The 18,221-nt window shown below is 37.5% G+C and overlaps 1 protein-coding gene and 1 long non-coding RNA gene across 5 annotated transcripts in view; one reads left to right on the forward strand and one right to left on the reverse strand.

Annotated features, from left to right (window-relative positions):
- LOC309631140 overlaps window positions 1–18,221 on the forward strand; it is a 283,441-nt gene that overhangs the window by 68,450 nt on the left and 196,770 nt on the right. The window lies entirely within an intron of this gene.
- ADAM23 (ADAM metallopeptidase domain 23) overlaps window positions 176–18,221 on the reverse strand; it is a 166,080-nt gene continuing 148,034 nt past the window's right edge. Inside the window, exons 25-26 of one of the 4 annotated variants that reach the window (XM_082397055.1) lie at window positions 10,922–11,012; window positions 176–3,657 (exon numbers count right to left, since the gene is read on the reverse strand). In XM_082397055.1, coding sequence (XP_082253181.1) covers window positions 3,609–3,657; window positions 10,922–11,012 — 140 coding nt within the window. In that variant the 3' untranslated portion in view covers window positions 176–3,608. The other 3 variants (XM_082397056.1, XM_082397057.1, XM_082397058.1) reach the window with 3 other exon arrangements.

An 18,221-nucleotide genomic window follows, 5' to 3' on the forward strand; every position in this document is an offset into this window, starting at 1 on the left:
TTAATCAGAGATTTTATTTTGCTCCATTGACTGATTAAATTTTTAGCAAGCCTTTGATTACGAGACCAGTGCTAAAACTCTTGATCGTGTCACGTGCACAGCCACTTCATCAACAATACAAGAGAACACAGAAAAAGGGTTTAAGAAAAATGATCAAAGTAAAAAGCTACAACACTCAATGTTAACAAAAGTTTTAATATACACTTGACTACAGATGCATACAATGACTACTGAATCTCCATCCATAGACAGCCAACAAGGTATGAACGAATTTATTAACTTCCAACAAAACTTCAGGTTGTGCACTTAAAAAACTGGAAACTATTTAAAAATAAAAATTAACAATGGAAGCAATAATGGCTATAAAATATGATGGGATTACTTTAAAGAAAGGGTTCAAGTACTGTTTGGAAAGCTCTTCAGACACTAGTCTTTGAGAATTTTGTGCATTTCCCATCTTTGCATAGTAAAAAAAGAAAAACAGAAACTAAACCCACACACATACCACTTGGTAAAACTCCACAGCTCTACGTGATTCATGTTTTATAACATGCACTTATGTGTACTGCTCATTTATCTAATAGGAGTAGCTCTAATTTGATGGGCTCATGCAGTATCCCAGGGTGAGCAATGAAGTCAGCGCACATCTCCTCATCCATGTGTTATTAATTAATGTAGCAAAAGTAAGCAGGTGAAATGGGAACGTGTCATCACTTAACACTAACTCTTGTTGGGTAACATTAAACAGTGATATGCTTGTGTTTTGAGCTCAAATGAATAAAAAGGCACATTCACACCACAAGAATCAGCAAATGAATGGCATATGCAAGAGAAAATACAACAGAGTTTGAAACTACATAACCTAAGACCATCAAAAATAACTATAATCCACTGTTCACAACTGGTATGGTTGCATTATCTTTCATAGTCATACACAGATAGCTTAAAGCTTGTGTATTTTACATATACACACAAATAATTTAACACTGGAGCATAGGTTTCGTTACCTATGAAATTGCCAGTCTAACAAAAAGTTACACTGACATTTGCCATATGTACATAATATTTGGGGACCACTGTGGTCTGATTTAAAACATAACATCGCACATTTACAATGTTGTTTGTGAAATGCTCAAAAGTTAACAATAGATTTAACTTGTTTGCACTACCATGGTTTTGTATCTATTAAGTCACCAGTGGTGTCTCTGGAACAGCAGTGAAATGTGTACGGTGGACTCAGCAGCAGCTAAGTATCCACTGATGAAGAGGACCCAGCAACAGAGAGATATAAACAATGTGGTGACAGGAAGAGATGCCGAGTAATCCGAGTTTCCTCCAAGCTTCCTCTAAGAGCCAATGCCGCTTGGTAGAGGGATACACCCTGTGTCTTATGAAGCCAAGAGTAAGGCTGATAAACCTTGTAGGTAGCCCTGTTAGTACAATATAAACATACAGCTAGTTCTAGAGAAAGACTGCATACCTGTGTAGCACCTAGGACTCAGAAAGCAGTAACAGGATTAAGATGTTAGGTTATGGTTTATTGTAGCATATAGAAATTAAGGTTTCTGCTCTATGATTGCGATACTTCCACAATTAAAGATAACTTGGGGAAACCCCCACTGTTTAAGCAGTACATTTTTAGGACTTAATCCTTTGCAAAGTCCAAGCAAGAGTGGTGAGACTAGTGTCATGAATCTCGCTGAAGAGGAATTTAAAACTCAATCTAGCAACTAATTTGGTTGTCATGAAGAAGTGACTAGTACAATTGGATGTCCTGTTTCTAAAAACAGGACATTAAAGAAGTGTGGGCTCTTTGGGGGCCTTCAGTAAAACTCATCTCTAGAAGAATGCTCACAGAAAGGATCATGTACAAGTTTTTACATTCAAAACAAAGCTGGGACCAAATTTCTTTATGAACGTATATACTTAACACTTGAACAAAAGCTATCTTGACCATAAATGGAAGAAGAATTCAATGACAGTGAATTAAATTTAGAGGGACCTGGGAACCCAGATTACATCTGCAAATCTGCCTGGAGGGCAAAGAAGGGTGTGAATTTGTATATAGTAGAATCCCGTTGTAATCCAGCGCAACATTCCACGGACCGGCCATACACTGTGGGCCAAACAAGGTTTGTTGAAAATACAACACACAGAAGTAAAGCCTATTTTAACAATGCTCACAAGAAGGTAATTGTTGTTTCTGTCCCCATTACCAGCTTTACAGTGGGTATCTACCATATATATTTTGAGGCAGGAAGTTGAAAGCATGAATGAAATATTGACAATAATAGATATGAATAAAATGGAAAGCTTAATTTCTTCCTCAAGCTTTCAACATTTAAAAATTATTTTTTAATTTAAGGCTTTAAGTTTATCCTCCTTTCACATTGAAGACAGGGAAAGAAAACTGTCAGAACCAAAAACTAAAATCATGAGCTTGGCACTTTTGTGATTAATTTGAGAGGGTGTCTACTTTCTTACATTATATACATATGTTTATAATGACATCAAAAAAAATTTAAAGACTTAATACATACATTTGCATTTACATAATTTTTATATTTTTCATATGGGTTATTTTGTTCTTTGTGTCCCCCACCCTTTGTTTATTTTTGGTTTCAAGCATTTCAGCTCATTCAAGCATTTCATTTTTTAATTGTACCTGTTTTGTGCCCCAAATCCCTGAATCTGTGGCCACATCTGTCTTTTTTTTAAGCAAACCTAAGAATCACTGTACAACATGTTACAAGAGAGAAGGACAGAGACAGAAAGAAATAGAGAAAAGAACCCAAAAAGATGGGGAGCAAACAATAAACTCAAATTTACAGAGAACCTTTACAAGAGAAATATTTCAGTACAGACAAGTGAAAATGATGTGTCAAAATCTCTTATTTCCATATTTACATTTATAAAAGAACTATACAATAGCTTCATTGTTCAAATTCCAGCTCCCATTTCCAGGAGAAAAGACAACAGGAAAGTGAATCAACAAGAGCAGGGGTGTGTGGAGCTCCTCGTGGCCTGATCTAGACTAGGGGGCTGGGGGTCAGGCAGCTTCCATGGGCTCATCTGTCACCTTCACCTTAGGAATTCAGTTGCAGGTTTTGCTGTGGATTGGCTTGCTAGCTGCTTGTTGTATATATGCCATGCAGATTTTACCCTTTGATCTTCATGCCACCGGAGTGTGTCATTGGTAGGAAAAGAAAAAACAAATCATGCCAAACCATTTAGAAGATATAAAGTGCCAACAGGCTGAGGAAAGAAAAAAACATTTGCTATTTTTTAATGGTTCTTTTATTGCACTTAATTTTTGTTGTTGTTCCTTCTTCCTTTCATTGGAAAAAAAAAAAGATTCTGAAATCGTTCTTTTTATAACATTGTCTTTTGCTCCCTTTTATTGACAGGTGGTGGGAGGGGGTTCTTTGAAATTATTTCCAAAAAGGACAGTTTTCTTTTACCCCATCCCTGTCACCCCAACTTTAGTTCTGTAGTCATTACCACCCAGTGTTTTTGTTTACAGACTTAATAGTTCCGGCAACGATGCTGCAAGTATGTCATACCCAGAATCCAACAGTGCGAGATGCTGTTCATCCAGTGCCGCTGATTCAGATGGGGCCTTGCTGAGTAGGATCGAACCTCCTCTTCTTGACATTTCTTCCAGAGTGCGTCAAAAGAAGATGCAAGCGGAGGGGAAAAATCCACAATATTAATCAGATCGTGATGAGAGAAGGGTAATGATAATGACAACAATGCTAGTTCCAGAGCAAAGTAATCAACTGGCCCCCCCGAGGCAGATTTTCCAAAATAACTTGAAATTGAAACACAGAACGGCTCACACTTTTGGATGTTGTTACAACCTCCCTGCCAGTGTATATTCATTTATGAATACCAAAAGAAGCTTCAAGTTGTTCATTGTAAGTCACAGAAAGCCTCAGCAGCCCAATTTGTCTATTTCAGAAGTAAATGACATGGCTAATTTTAACTAGATGTAAATTATTCCAGGGAGGCTCTCCCACTGAGGGGGCTATTAGCAAAACTAAGAAAAATTCTGCAGGTCTTAGAGCTACTTCCTTCCAGAACTTGAGAACTCTATATCAGTGGATCAGCCTTTGTCAAAGTGGAAAAAAAAAAAAAAAACAACTTTGCTCTACTCAGTTATCTTGCTGCCTTGGTGGTGTGAGCTCTTACCCTACTCTGGAACAAGCATTTTTCTTACCTAGAAAGTTGAAAACCTGAGTGCACAGTAAGACAGTACACTCAAGGGAGAATGGACACAGGCTTGGGTTAGTTAAGCAAATGCAGCAGCTTAGCTTAGTTTGAAGTAAGCAAGTTAAAATGCCTTGCTCATGGTGTCCGGTCTCCTAAAAAGAGGTTCCTACGTTTAAAAAGAGAAAAGAAAGAACCAGCAAGACACTACAAGGCAACAACAAAAGTTAGTTGCAACCTCCCCGTGGTCTGGCTTTATGTGGGGCATCAAGCAAGGGGGCTCATGCATTCAGTCTGCACACTGGGCGGGTGCAACGCAGCTGCCACCGCGGCATCATGCAAAACTGGACACCAAGGGGTCCCCAGGATCCCTCATTCCCCTGCCCACTCACTTGGGGCCAGCTGGATACCCTTACAGCCCTAAGTACCAAAAGGATTACGGTATATTCCTCCTCGCCCATAGGTAATTCAAAATAAAAACAATACCAAAGCTCAAAATACGTAGAAAGACATCCTGCAAAGTTCTTTTTTTTTTTCCAAGATGACCACTTTTATGCTTCTCTTTTGAAAGAGCAAAAATAAAAATCTTTAAAGAAAATCTCCCTTCTCTTTTTTTAACGTTTTCATTATGGCATCTTCATTAATGGCTTAAACATGTGGATCACTGGCTAACATGGAGTGCAAACAGTATTTCCAACAGTGCTACTTCTTTCTCTTCACCATTCCCCACCCCTTCAACCCTCTTTTGGGTCAGTATTCTTAAAAGCAGCCATTACTGACGCTGCCCAGGAAAGAGGGTTGAGAACAAACAGGAAGTCTCCCGAGATGTGTCTGTCACTGAGCTAGTTTCCTGCAGAGCACAGGACCTGTGTCTCTACCTACGTTCACTGCCCTTGAAGGTAGATGTATAAGGAACCACACATCCTGCGAGTCAGGTGGGGAAAAACAGGGACTGCTTGACCTTGTGAAATGACCCTGAAGGACTAGGAGCCCCAACCTATTTAGATATGTATTGCTGGAACGCATGAGAAATGTTAAAATAATGTCTCCCCAATTAAAAGCGGATATGGAGGAAAGATCAAGTGTGCTCATGCTACCCATGTAAATGACTATATTGCCCTCATTCAAATTCAGGGAATGTCAGATAAATAGCCACGTTTACGGTCATAATGGCAATCTGGTTCTTTTTTTTTTTTTGGCCGCACCGTGCAGCTTGCAGCATCTTAGTTCCCTGACCAAGGATCGAACCCGGGCCCACGGCAGTGAAAGCACTGAGTCCTAACCAGGAATTCCCTGGTTCATTTTTAAATGGAGATATGAAATTCCATTTCAGCCTGGCATACAGGCAACCTCTAGTGTCCAAAAGCTTGTGCTCCTTTTAAAAGTCAGTTTTTGAAGCTTAGATTGCATTTTTTATACAAAAAATGTTCTACAGTATGACTGGACTCCCAGGGCAGACCAGGAGGCCAAGCCACCCTCCTGTCTATGGGAAAATGGACTCTAGAAACTAATGGGGAGTTCCAGGACCACTTTTCCTCCACTGATGTCCCAGCAGGGAGAAAGTGGAGCCCCGTGATGAAGACAGAGAGGGATACTCCTGCACCAGGCTGATTTTGAGGGCTCCTCAGGGGTAAACTGTAAAACCACTATGGGCTACTGTATGTTGAGAACTGCCTGTCAAGTCTTTTTGTTCTATTTTAATGTGAAAGCACTACTCTCGTGCGTAGGTGCTTGCTGCTTTTCTTCCACAAGTGTTTCCTCTGAATACCTCTGCTCACTAGATTCTGAAGGCAGCTCACTGTTTCATCATAACCTGCAAGGCATTTCTGGATCATTATAAAATATTAGTGTAATCCATAAACCCTGCATTGACCCAGTTTTCATCCATTTTCACTATTTCTGAAAAACCTGTACTTTTGTCTACTATATATTATACTATATATACATCTATACAAAATTTTTAAAAAGCACTTCAGGTAACAATAACCATCTTAGAATTGCAAAGTCTTAGGTCTTCTTTTAAGGGTATGTTTATCCACCACTAAGACCTTCTTTTCTTTCCATGATGAGTCATCACCTGTCCACCAAGAACCCTTTGCCCAACCCCACCTCCTTGGTCACCTTAGACTGAGTTCCCTTCCCCAGGGGGTTGAGTCAGGGAGCTGAACTGGGTCTTTCTGGCCAACCCAACACCACCACCACCTGTGGGGTCTGAGTGAGAAAGTGCCTAACCCAGGAGTCGCAGGTACTAGAGGAATCAGGCTCCTTATTTTGCACTGGGATATGGTCATGGAATTCAGGTAAGCGGCAATCTGGTTATCTTCCTCATGGAAAGACTACCTAAAATTGATCCCATTTCCTAACTCTATAAAAATGAGAAGCAAAAAAAAGAAAAAAGGACATTTGCTTTTTTGAGAAAACATAATTAGCAATATTAAGTTCCTTTCAGATTTCATCCAAGGTGACATTCAAACAATTCAGTTAACTTTCCTTGTGATAATCCAGATATGGCCCTTTAAATTTCATTTATTGCAAGCACCTACACAGTCTTTTCTTTAGCACTTCCAATGACAAGGAACATAAGCCAGACAGAATCTCCTAGAGTTCAAGTCAGGCTCCGTAAGGACTTGTATCCCAAGTAACTTCTCATAGAGAGGAAACCACATATGTAATTCCACAGACTTATTAAATTAACACTTTTAATGTCAGGAGGAGCCCTGCCAGGCTAGGACGGCCACTCCTGCCACCAAATCCCATGCAGAGAGGAAGCAGCGGAATAATGGGACGTGGCAACAGTCTTCCACAGACTGAGATTATAATATGGTTGGAAGAACTCAATATTCCTCCTAAAATCTTGTGATACGAATTGTCAACAAACTATGGCACCATCTATTACCTTCAAGTTCTTTTCCTAGCATCACCTAGAATTCCTCTTTTCTACTACCGTCGCCTATGATGTTGATATACTTTATGGGCATATAAATGACCATATTGTTCATGTCAAAATTCCTGTCTTCAAATTTCAGGAATTCAGCTAAAAAGCCATATCTAGGTTAATAACAGCAATTCTGTTCATTTTTAGATGGAGAGAGGAACTTTTCTTTTTATATATTTGTCACTTTTCCTAAGCTTTAGAGAATGATCCTAAATGCTACTAAAACGATCCTTCATTTTCTCGATTTTTTCCAAAGTCCAGGGAAAGCAACAGCTCTAATAACCTAGTGGAGTAGAATTATTATTCAGCACTGGATAGGGGCCATGAGTCTCCATGAGTCAACCAGGACAGAGGTTTGCAATCTTCTGCATCACAATTCGTAGCTTTATTTAGTGTGTGTAGGGATGGAGAGAAAAAAAGAGCATGGGGTGAGTGTAAATCGATACAGATGTGGTGGAAAGTTGGAGAAATTGGTGTGCCAAAGGCCTATGTTCAGTTTTCACAGGATTTCTCAGAGAAAAATCCTGACACCCCCAAAGACTGAGAGTTCACAGATTGAATTATCCCTTAGCCATCTTCATACTTGGAATATGCAATTAACTGAAGTTACTAAGGTATGCCTACCACATTATCCAATACATCAGAATATTAAAAAAAAAAATAACCTACCAAATGAAGCATTTTTTTCTTTTTAAGAGTTTCACAACCTTGCTCATGCAAGTCTTACTTACGTTAACCAAAACTTTCAGACTCTACTATTCTGCTAAAAAGAAGTAATCTAAATTCATATTATTTTTTTGACCACAACAATCTTGATAAAGCTTCATTATCACTTTACACAGACAAATATGTACACATTCACACATGCATGTACACTCACATATGCTTATGCTTTTACACACACAATATGTACACATTCACACATGCATGTACACTCACATATGCTTATGCTTTTACCACCTGTTTCAGGGGAAATATGGTTTAAAAAAAGAACCATAAAGAACGGCAGACAGTGTCAGGAGTCAGAGTACAGCTGTATTTCTCATGCATACTCTAACAGATTATGTTTGGTATGATACTTCCTCCACATCTATGTTACTCGGTGTTATACCTAAAGAAATGTGGCATTAGGAAAAAGCAGTACTTCCCCTGAGCAGTTAATATATTTTCCTTTAATCTAAAAGTTTATGTACCCTCAGGTTCTTCAGGTTACTTTGCCAACTTCCCGTCTAGTAATAAAAACCCATTTCAGGAGGGATTTCCAATAAAGGTATTTAGAGCAATCCTTTTTAAAAACTGTTTTCAACTTCTGATTCTAAAGAAAGCTCTTTTGTATCTACACTGAACTCAATGAAAAAACTCGAAGTTTCAGTTCAACTAGCAAATAATTATATTTCCAAATCACCTCTAGACTAATCATCTCCAAAACTGTCCAAATGGAGGGAAAACCTACGCTTTATCATTCAGCACCCAAAGCTTTTTATTGCAAGGTGTAAGCAGTTATTTAAAGTTTAATACAAACCACATGGTTACTATTAAAATCTAAAGATCTAAACTCTGAAAATATAAAGCTCCTCATGGAGCAACCAATAGCACAAAGAGTAGCAGCTTCTGCGAATTTAAACGGCTAAAGTGACACGTTCAAGAATTCTGCCTTCATTGTTTCTCTTTGTTTCAGGGCATACAAATACGTACTTCGCACTACTGTGTGCCTCCTACAATGTTTTCCTATATATAAGGGTCATAGGGATGGGAAGGGGTATTGACACAGCCCAGCTGCACATGTGTCGGCACAGCGTCCCCCACAAAGGCTGTTTTTCTCACCTCGCTAAGTATCCATTTCTCCCCCTCTTTGTGTGTGTGTGTGTGTTCTTCTGATGATTAGACATCTCTCTCAGATATAAATAAACTGTACGGGCCTAATCCACTTATATACACAGTGATAAAGGCTTTTTTGTTTTTCCCCAAAGAAACATGCAATTCAAGCTGTGAGCTAGGCCAGGCCACTGTTTTGAGGTCCTGCTACAGAACAGTGCTCTTATCTCCAAATGCTGAAGCGGTACATCTGTCACTGCATGTGGCTGGCTGGCAAAGATGTCCAGCAGACTCTTCTCCAGCCCTTTCTTTGAACCTGAGGTTTCCTAACACGAAGGAGGCATAAGCCTGGGCATGAGCCAAATTTATTTTTCTTGAGGCACATGTATGAAAAAGTTCAAAGGAGCATTCTAGAATGATAACAGATCATGGAACTACTGCAACGTACAATGACATTTTTACAGTAGTGAGACACTAAAAAGTTTTTGCTGGAATTAGGTCAGCCCAAACAAACATATATTCTTTTGTTAGGTACCATGTGAGAGACTCACCATCTGGGCAATATTTTGTTCATACCGTACAAGAAATTTAAACAGGACTTGCTTACTTTGCGTGCGTGTGTTTTTCGAAGCATTTTGATGCCAAAATTACTGTTTCACCAAACAAGTTCAAGTTTATAAATATCTCTGTAGAAAAGAAGTCCCATCTGATAATACCTTTCCAAGTTGAAGCCACTCAAAACCTTGTAGGCTTATGCATTAAATCTTAATATAATAACAAAATTAGCAGAAAATGTTGGATTTATTTAAATCATCTATTGGTTTGTTTTTCTTTCATAATCAGTTTCTAATAATAACATTTTACCTGGTTTAAATATATTGAATTCAGAATTCCAAACATAAAATAGAATAAAGTTCATAATTAAGGCAATTATTCAGATAATTCAAGGTCAGAAACTTTCAATTTCAATTGAAACTTTTAGTTTCAATTTAGGTCAAAAACTTCCTCTGCTAAATAACCAGATGGAGGCAAAGTGGGTTTTGAATTTGGGTAATGGTCTTATTTCCTGCTTAAATTTGTTTCCCTAGATCTAACTGAAACTGAATTTATCACAGGGAGTGTTTGGCACAGGAGGTCTTATCTACAAACCACAATAATCAAGTCATCACAGCACGAAAAGGTATAAAAGGCAATTATCCAATGAATCCAAGGTATGGAAACATCCAAACTGGATAAATTAAGTCCAAAAATTTGGACCACAATTAAGGTTTGTTTGTGATTATCTGGTGTGTCTATTTAAACAAACTTACTTCAGTGATCAATGTACAATCCAAACTGATTGAAAACACAAAGGCCTATCAGTCATGTCAATATTAACAGTTCATTAGAAAATAGTGTCACAAAGCCACAGACTTCAAATTCCAATGAGAAACCAATTCAGTAGGTTAGGGAATTAATAAAACTATTTTTTAAAAATCTGTTTTTATAAAATAATGAAGCTTTTCAAATCACAAAGCTATACATGTTACATGTGAAAAATAAGAACCAAATGGTTACTTAGGCTGTGAAAATTTCAAAATGTCAATGGCATATACAGCAGTTTTAAACAGATACAAGGAACTTATATCCACTTATTTCCAATGACATAGTTTCCTCGATAATCTGCCTATAAATAAATGTTTCTCAGGATGCTTGCTCCTAAAAGTTCTTTTATCAAAGAACTTCTCCTTTAAGCAGTGCATGTGACTGCCTTCTACATTTCATGTTTTCCCACTTGCCTGAAGATGATATTTGAGGTTCCATGTTTCTTCTTTTCTGACCCATTTCTGAACAAAAATATTTATTTTTAGCAGTTTTACTGTTGAAACTCGAAATCTGGTAGCAGGAACTCAAAACTTAGTTATGTAAGCAGAAAAGAGAAGTGCCAGAGCCACTGAGAAGAAGACATGCGGCATTGCTTACTTAAATCCCCATCCTGTGCCCCCAAGGACAATAGCTGCTACCAGTATGGCACCAGCGATGGAGCCTATTATGAGATTGGTGGCACTAGGACCTGTGACAAAGGATCATGGGAAGAAAGTCATATGAGCAGACCACTTTCATTACCACCAGGGACAGGCAGATAAGCGGTTTCACGAAGTAAGTCCCCTGCGTAAAAGATCGCTAAACACTTAAATCGCCTTTATTTATAGACAGCTACTGCTTGGATTCATCTCCCTGGAAATCTAAAGTTTCTGCACCACTGACAGAATAATTCATTCCATTCATCTTTTTCAGACTTTGAAGCAAATTATGCATGCCCAATTGCTGCCGTTGCCCACCTTTCTTCTCCTCCCCTTTCCCAGTATCACAAATCAAACAAGTAAAAGAGCAAATAAAGAACACGACTGAGTTAGAATTCTTCCAATCTGACTGGCAAATGAGGGCATGAAAAGAAGGAAAACTATTCCACTGAAATGCTCTTTCAAGCAGCACATAAAGTTGTCTGAATGCTAAATTTTTTATCCCCCGTTGGAGACAGTTAAAATTTAGAAGTCGGAAGGAGGGTATCAATAAATAAATAGAAACTTTGAAGCTCTCAAAGAGCTTCACTGCACAGACCTATACAGTGTTTACACAGCAACATGGGGTTCCAAAGACAAGATATAAAGGAAGCATAAAATTCATTCGGGTAATTCTGTAGAAATGGGGAAAAGATTCCTTAGGTTCGACTGAATCTATCTTCAATTTTCTAGTTATTGCTAAGAGAAATCTGAGGCTTAGAGATAGTAAAAAATAAAATAAAATAAAATAAAAAGAGAGAGAGAGATAGAGTCGGAAAGACAGCAAGAAAGAAAATGCAAGGTGGAGCTTCTATCAGTTGTTTAAGAGTTGAAACATACAGTAAATCCTCTCCACCCACGTGGAAAACACTTTAGCTCACTAATTTTAAATGTAAGAAACACTAACTTCAGCACACGAATTATTCTAAGTATCACAACCTCCAGTATGCTAATATGCAGGTCCAGTGCTCCTAACAGCAAGCCACTTCCAGTCCTAACTATACATCTCTGTTCCAGAAGTCTCGAGGCCAATTTTCATAGCTCCCCTAAAATCCTGAGTTGGTGTATACATTCATTTCTGTGTAAAAAATTCTCTTTTCTGCTCACATCAGTGCCCTCAACTGTGTACATAAATGGATGCCACTTTTAGCAGCACCAAAATTGTGTGCATTATGTGTTTTTACTCGGAGACCACCCAGGGCTGTGGGCATGAGTGGGGAGGTGGAGGATGAGTGAGTCTGGGGGACAATGGGAGGCTGGGGGATGTGGTCTTCACAGGCTCCTGGGCTGTGACACGCTCTTAGGACTAACCACTGAGGTTCTACAGAACACAAATCTCAGTGGCCTGTAGAGACACACTGAAAATAATAAATAATAATGAGTGCAGGAAAAGCAGATTACCTACTGTATATTGAGCACTTACTACATGCCGGGTGAAGTTCTAAGCTCCTGACAAATATTATTTCATTTGATCCTCACAAAAACCTTATGAGATAGGAACTATGATTATCCCTGCTTAATAGATGAAGAAACAGAGGCTTCTAGAAGTTAATAAGTGACAGAGGCAAAATCTGAACACAAATTTGTCTGACTCTCAAGCTTATGCTACAAATTGGGGGTCAGCGAACTGCAGATCACAGGCCAAATATGCCCCCGATGCTTTTTTTGGCAAAGAAGTTTTATTGGAACATGGCCACGTTCACTGGTTTACATACTGTTTATGGCTGCTTTCATGCAGAGACAGCAGAGGTACGCACAAGGCTATGACAGACACCCTGCGGCCTGCAAAGCCAAAACAATTTACTATCTTTAAGATTGCTAAACATTATCCCATTTAGCTGTATTTCCTCCCCACATTTTTTTCTGCTCTTGTTCTTTTTTTTTAAATTTTTATTTTATATTGGAGTATGGTTGATTAACAATGTTGTGTTAGTTTCAGGTGTACAGAAAAGTGATTCAGTTATACATATACATGTATCTATTTTTTTTCAAATTCTTTTCCCAGTTAGGTTGTTACAGAATATTGAGCAGAGGTCCTTGGGCTATACAGTAGGTCCTTGTTGGTTATCTATTTTAAATATAGCAGTGTGTATATGTCAATCCCAAACTCCCACATTTTAATAAGGAATCAAATTTTGAAACAAACTTTCAAAAACTTTGTATAACCATCTACATTCTGTATGCTTTAGAAATGATTTGTACTTTACTAGCTCAGCAAGCATAGGTTGGGATTAGAATCAATACATAATCCATGAGAAATGATTCCTGATTTACAATTATAAACTAAGGAGTAGAAGTAAAGGCAAAAATCCCAAACAAAACCAAAAAAAAAAAAGCTCTGTGGAATCCTCAGTGACTAAATGAACATTAATACTATCAGTTGAACCAAAAAGTGTTAAAACCATCTATATCATACTATGTGGATTTTATTTTTAAAAAGCTATATTTCTGTTTTTAGCAATTATGGCAAAATTTAGAATTTGAAGGAAAAAAATCAGTAAACTAATAGACAAAAAGAGTGCAGAAACCAAGTTAAATAAATAAATCTATTTAAAAAAATATATATATATGCTTATACAGACTTAACCTGTCACAACCAGAAATAGCCACAAACTAACAACAGTGCAAGGGTAGATGAAACAAAGGTTGGTAACAAAGACTATGCTTTACAGCAAAGGCCTTGGACTTTGCCCAGCTCTAAATTTTTCCAAGGGAAATTTATTAAAATTCATCCCTTCTGTTAGTACATTGCAGTTATGGCCAATAAATAATATAAAATGATGTAAAAATGGAATTTATATACTATAAAATAATATAAAAAATGGAATTGGGATGATTTTTTAGAAAACTACCTTTCTTCAAGGAGGAATTTCACATAAATGTATATAGAATTTCTCCTGGAAAAGGAATGTTGCTTCTGTATATAATCCAGTTAACAGACCCAAAGTGAAATTTTACAGGACAAAGTTCTTGTTTTCTCTAAATATTTTACCTCTGTCATATACAAGTAAGTAAGGAGAGATAAAATATTTATTTTCTAACAAGTAAAGAGAAATAAAATATCTTTTCCAGTATTTTAGCTTCCCTTGGGCTTCACAGTCAATACAGATGGGATGTGAGTTAGAAGATCCCAGTCTAGTCAAAGCCCTTCAGTCAAGGGGAGAGAAAGCTTAGGTAATCTTCAACACAAAGTGAGACCTCTGGACTCCCTCCTCTCTTAATGCTATTTTGGTGCCTAGGTCTCCCAGGCCCGTACTGTACTGTGTGCAGCAACTAATGGGACTAAGGCGGAACGTGTGTGATGTTAGCAACGTGCCCGTGGTTTGCGGAGGTTGAATAGAGTTTATCTGGTGTTTCCTTAAGATACTAGGAAATCATTCCTGGGCCACTGGGGAATGTTACCACCACTACACTGAATAGAAAAGACAGCATGTGTGGGGTATTTCTGTTATTTGTAAATGCTCTCTCTGTAATTAGAGGGGGAAAAAATCAGGATAATCTTTTAGTCTACAGATTGGCAATCTCATAAAAGCAATATCCCGTGGAGAAATGACAGCTCTTGTGAGGATGTGGATCAAGTACAGGGCAACCTAAATTAAAGCACCAATGAGGAGAGCTGTATTTCTGTGTAGGGCAAGTGGCACACAATATATTTATTTATATACTGGTTATTTTTAAGACAAACCCACCAGATAATTTGCAACTGTTCACTTAAGGTTTGCACTAAACATCTTCCCTTTCTTAAGGCTCCTTGTTTCCAAATATTTCTGTAAACTTCTGATTTGAATGATTAACCTATTCTATAAGAAGAAAATAAAGGCAGTATCCTGAATATCTTCTTTTTTAAAAAAAATTAAGCTGAAGCCTCCTATATCACTCTAAATAAATGGAGGAAATATTAGTGGCTACATTTGGATTATCTTTAAAAGGAGCTACAACTGTTGATAATTCCTAGCTGTATACGTGGATCTATTTGACTGGTGAACATTACACTTGTTATAAGAATCCTAACAAACTCTCATATAAAAGCATTTTTGTCGATAGTTTGTCCAAAAAAAGTCTGTATCTTAAAATTACTTTTACAAATGGAGAAGCAATGGAAGCTTTTGGACCATTGCCTTAATTGTGAAGACATCATAAGCACCCCAATATTATTTTATGCCCCACATTGTTCCAGACAGGAGAAGGTTCTCCACTGCACGAGAAAACCACAGGACACAAACACATCCAAATCACACCACAAGGGGCACTACCACGGGGGACACAGCAAGGAGACAACACATGGGGGAGTCAGATGCCAAGGGTCAGCTCACACGCCAGGAACCAAACAGAAACACTCTGAAACTCAGAAAGATGCTTACTCCATTCCCCACCCTGTGCCTCCAAAAATCACCCCCAGGGCCAGAATGGTGCCGGCCACGGCACCTATTAGCCTGCTTGTGGCCATGTTCACTGTGTGGAGGGAAAAACGGAGATTTTTTTTAACAAAGGAAATTAATTACACACTGATTTCACTATCATACATATAATCCGTTCAGGAAATGCTTTGAAAGTCAGTTAAAGATTGAGATCTTTGCTTTAAGATTTGAAATTAAGATCTACATACACATTGCAAATATTTGAGGATGATTTTTGAATTTATGTTCAAATTCCACAAATGCTACTTAAAAACATAATCTTTTATAAATACTTTAAACATGTAAATAATCCAATTTGAGTTATAGGTCCTACACGGAGTGAGATAAAATTAAAATGTAATTTTAATTGCATAACAGCAAATCTGTATTTTGGTTATGAAAGTAATAAACCATTACTATGCTTTTTATAAACTTCTCAAACCGTGAAATATGCCTAAGAAGCTATATCTTTTTTAAAATTCAGATCTTATTCAAATTTTGTGAAAATCCTTACAAATTTAAAACAGAATATATTTCAAATGAACCGCATTTTTACCTGGAAAGTTACTTTATCTAAAGGAAAAGTGTATCTCGAATAACCTGTAATGTTTGGGACATACATTGCATTGGGACATTTAGTTTTTGTTTATAGTCTCCAGTGTATAAACTATGCACTGAGAGAAAGTTAGGGTCTCCGGGCAACTGTCTTAATTGCTTCAAACCATGCAGTAGCGGATGGCTGAGTGGAGACACTCCATCCCCGCACATCACGACTTCTGTGAATAGCTTTAGCATGTTGCAAAATGGGCCTGGGATGAGCACAGGTCCCCAGCGCTCTCTGCATGGGCAAGATGAAGTTTAGCGTTGAAGGAAGAAGGCAGGTTATTCAGGGTTGAACGTGTCTGTGCGGCTGTGACTCTACATGCAAACCTGTGGACAAAAATGCACTTTAACTCACATTTCTATGTGAATCAAAAGTACTGGCTTCAATCACTTTACCAGTTAAGACTGAAATTAGCTTCCACAAGGCTGCATTCACACGGATTGTGTGTTATGGCAAACAAAGAACTATGACTCGAAGTCACAATTTTTTAAGGCTTAATATTGGGCTTGTTAACATTTTGAGCTAAATATTCTCCCAAAGAAGAGAGAGGACCTTGGTGAGCAACTGTACAATTGCTTCATTTTATCACAGAGCAAATAATCTGAGTGAGAGATTCTAGTTTTATCATTAACTAAGCACAACCTGAGTTGTTCTTAAAATAACGAAAAAGATGGGGGACACAACAGAAAACAGAGAAAGTCTATGGAGAGCATTGAGGGGAAAAGAAAGAAGACCAACATATAAGGTGGTGGCAATGTTTTCCAAATATGACAGTACATTATAATTCAAAATAACCTAACTGATGGCTCAGATTTTCAAATTGTGGAGGTAAATATTGGGATGAAAGGTATTCTAGATCGAGTGCCTTATTTTTTCTTTTTTTGAGTCCTTAGAAAATCATTGCTTTCAGAATACTAAATTAACCAGGATACATCATGTTATCATTTTTTTTTCTTTTTTTGCGTAAGTTTTAGGCATTGGCCCTCAGACCCGAAGTACGTGAGAGTACTATTACCTCGTTAATTCTTATATAAGCTCTATGTGCTAAATTACAGGAAACACACACACATCTCTGTAAAACATAATGATAAATGAATATTTGTTATCTTTATAGTAACTGTATGAATGATGACTAAAAATAGCTATTTTAAAAGGCTTTTTGTATTTGCTATGGATGTAATTTCTCACTGCAGAACCGAGAGAATTAGGCAATCAATCATGCAGGTGTTAGAAACAACCAGAGGAACAAGACTTCTACAGATGCTTCAAATATGTATTCAAGATAAACAGATATAGTCTGTAATCTCCCCTGAGCAAGAACAATTATCTCCAATTCTTAACTGATGAGTAGTCAACACCAAAGCAACATAAAAGTAAGTGGAAAAATAGCTTTTTCAAAGGTATCCTCTCCCGTCTTTGCTCTCCCTCCCTCCCACTACATTTAATGGTGATATACTAAAAATATATGTAAAATCCATTTGATTCTTTATCATGATACTTGACAGGGTTATCTCTTTCAGTAGGCAGCGACTCAACGTGTTTTCAAACTGGCATGAATTCACTGAGTGGCTCACAGGTGGGTGGATTTGTACAGGGGAAAATATTCAGAAACCAAGGTCTCAGCTGCTCTTCACAGCTACAAAGAATTTATCTTCTCATTGAAAAAAAATTCCTTGGATCTTTAGGGGCCTATGATCTAGTTTCATTTCTGTAATAATTTATTTATTATGTAACTGTATTTGTTCATTCACTCACTCATTTGTTATCTACCAAATGCCTTTTTTTTTGGTTCCAGAAAATACAGTGTAAGAGTAAGGGAGCAAAGAACACAGTCTGGTTAAAGATTAAGTATAGTATTTATTTCTAATCTTAAATTTTAACAAGATAATAAATCTCTGCAGAAAGAACTTTGGTGCATAGAGTACAAATGATGGCTTTGATGCTTCCTGCCTTTGAAGTATTAAAGGATGCAGGATTATAGCCCCTTTTGGTTCATTGGAATCACATAGATGAAATAATGCAGCTTTTTGTTTCAGAAAGTCTCTAAAAGTAAGAAAAGCAAAAAGCCAATCGCTCAGTTTCAAAAACACAATTTCAAAGTGTCTGAAGCATGACTAGTCTGTGGAAGAATTCTACGTATAAAATAGAAATTCCTAAGAAAAGGAAAAATTTCATAGTTCGTATCTTGATATTATATGCGTCTCAAAAATTCTACCTCT

Source organism: Balaenoptera borealis, assembly GCF_965194805.1.
Source record: "Balaenoptera borealis genome assembly, chromosome: 6".
NCBI lineage: Eukaryota > Metazoa > Chordata > Mammalia > Artiodactyla > Balaenopteridae > Balaenoptera > Balaenoptera borealis.